Source organism: Penaeus monodon, chromosome 21 (genome assembly GCF_015228065.2).
Source record: "Penaeus monodon isolate SGIC_2016 chromosome 21, NSTDA_Pmon_1, whole genome shotgun sequence".
Classification (NCBI taxonomy): Eukaryota; Metazoa; Arthropoda; class Malacostraca; order Decapoda; family Penaeidae; genus Penaeus; species Penaeus monodon.
Genome location: NC_051406.1, coordinates 14,848,005 through 14,850,291, shown reverse-complemented (window position 1 = coordinate 14,850,291; position 2,287 = coordinate 14,848,005). Strand labels below are relative to the sequence as shown.

The 2,287-nt window shown below is 32.6% G+C and overlaps 1 protein-coding gene across 1 annotated transcript in view; it reads right to left on the bottom strand.

The window, feature by feature from the left end:
* Positions 1-533: 533 nt before the first annotated feature.
* The window catches only part of LOC119586262 (innexin inx2-like), a 6,783-nt gene continuing 5,029 nt past the window's right edge, over positions 534-2,287 (bottom strand). Inside the window, exons 4-5 of the mRNA XM_037934971.1 lie at positions 2,036-2,198; positions 534-1,792 (exon numbers count right to left, since the gene is read on the bottom strand). Coding sequence (XP_037790899.1) covers positions 1,286-1,792; positions 2,036-2,198 — 670 coding nt within the window. The 3' untranslated portion in view covers positions 534-1,285. The remainder of the gene's footprint in view (positions 1,793-2,035; positions 2,199-2,287) is intronic.

Here is a 2,287-nt window from a genome sequence, read left to right as displayed (position 1 = left end):
ACTCAAAGTTTAAAAAAATAACTGGTTCATCATCATCAAATCACTTATACAAGGAGCCAAAATTGATTATTTTAGAAATAAAATAACTCATTGTAAAAAAGACTGCTAAAACATACAAGATAGTTAAAACACTTATGCCAAACCAAAAACATCAGAGAGGATAATTTAAATTCCAGAATTATGTAATAAGAATAACAATTGTTACTAATGGAATTTTGAATTTGAAAACTCTCCTCTCCTCTCCCAGCTCTTCAAGAATCCTCCAGGGTTGCTGTATCAAATAGTAACGTACAAACATAAAGGCATCAATAATCTTTAAAGACTAGGATTTGGCAAAATAATCTTGCACTCATTTGTACAGATAGTATAGTTACCACAGAGAGAAGGAATTTCTTCATAACTCGGTGTTTTTATCTTAAAATCCTCCATTAATTTGAAGAAACTCATCACTCTCTATGCCAAAGCTATGTATGCACACACATGAAAAGTAGATATTAAAAAAGTGATAGGTAGGTTTCAAGAAAAATAACACGCCACTGGTAAATGTATCTATTACAAAATAAATTGTAATTACACAAACATCCATCTCAATGATATAAATGGAAATAAAAAGCAAAAAAAAAGACAATATGCAAAACCTGTTTTTTACCTACTGTGGTAGAAAAAGTGCTAAATTAGGACTGAAATTTCTGCTCAATCCCTGACATCTGAAATCACTTGCTTATTAGTAATCCAATCTAATAAACTCCTGAAGCAGTAGCAACAAGGAATGTGTGCTTAAAATGAATATGTAGTTAGTCTTAGATTTTCCATTCTCCTGTTTCATACTCACTTTCATTTGCAAAATTGTCTGTAAAATGTTTTAACATAATATTCATTTGGTATCTGATAGTTTGCTCTTGTAAGGCATGTCCAACATACTTGCTTTTCATACTCAAAACAGGAAAAACTAATTTCTAACTTTTGCTATGAAAAATATGGAAAACATTAAGTAAAACAAAGAGTGAATTAAATTTGAAATCATTTATGTTTGATATCACTGGTATTCAAAAGTTCTGTTTCAAGAACTTGGATAATTGTAACAGCTGTATATCATATAAATTAAACTTTGCACCTCTCATTGAATTTCTTCATGTTCAACATAGACAAAATAAAGTGTTATTTTGAAGAAGAAAACAACTAGAAAAAAATCAACACAATTAAAAACTAAAATGAAATATCTCAAAATGCGTCTTTCTAATAAATCCACCCTTTCTTCTGACAATAACAAGTATCAACACTGATTTCAGCATATGTTTGCATCTGTCTGTTGACTATCTACCAAGACTTCTTTCAGGTGGTTGTCATAGACCTGTACTAAGCATTCAAGGAATTTCAGAAACTGTCTTTCATTCATGTGCCTCTTCATGAGACTAATGGCAAAGAGGTCCCCTACACTTGAGATCTTCAAGACCTCCCTCTTCACTCTCTGGATATAGGCTGAGGTGATGCAGGTGCGCAAGAGGAGGCGATTTAAGGGTGGTAACCAAAGGAACAAGAGGACCAAAAGAGAGAACATTGTCACAGCTATGAGAACTACAAGCAAGAACCATATCACAATGAAGACTTTTTCATACAATTCCATCAGCATTAGGTGACAACCATAATTTTCCACTCTTGCATTGTTGATTAGGTTGTACTTGTCAATGGTGCAGAATGCATATGGAGGGAAATGCTGAGACATGCTATCATTGAAATTGCTTGGGTTCCTGTTCCATGGGTAGGTTGTGTACACTAGCCCATAGAAGCCATTCTGAAACCAAAGATACATTTGATAATAACCAATATTTAATAATACATCATTGATAAAATAAGCAGTAAACATATATAAATGATAGCACTTGACAATGTCTGACTGGACATGATTAGAAATATTACATGATTATAATTGAGTTGAGAAAGGATAGAATGTAAATCAGCAAAACATTCAAATGAATATATGGAAGAATAAAATAATTTTCTTTTACTGTTGCAAACCAAGTCTAAGTGGTCTTACATGTAGCATAAAATCAAAGAAGAAAAGAGTAGCCATATCGATAACCAGAGCATATGCATGAGACAGAACCAGCCTGATATACAAAGGGGTGTGAACAAAGCTGTGATTCTTGAAGTACTGTAAAGCAAGCCTGGTGCCTTCCTCTAGCGATGCTTTATCATAACTGCAAAAAAGAAACTCATAGCATATAACTAAAATTTCCAGTTTATTAACAAAAATTCTTATAAAGTGACCAGATATGCAGAAACAAAG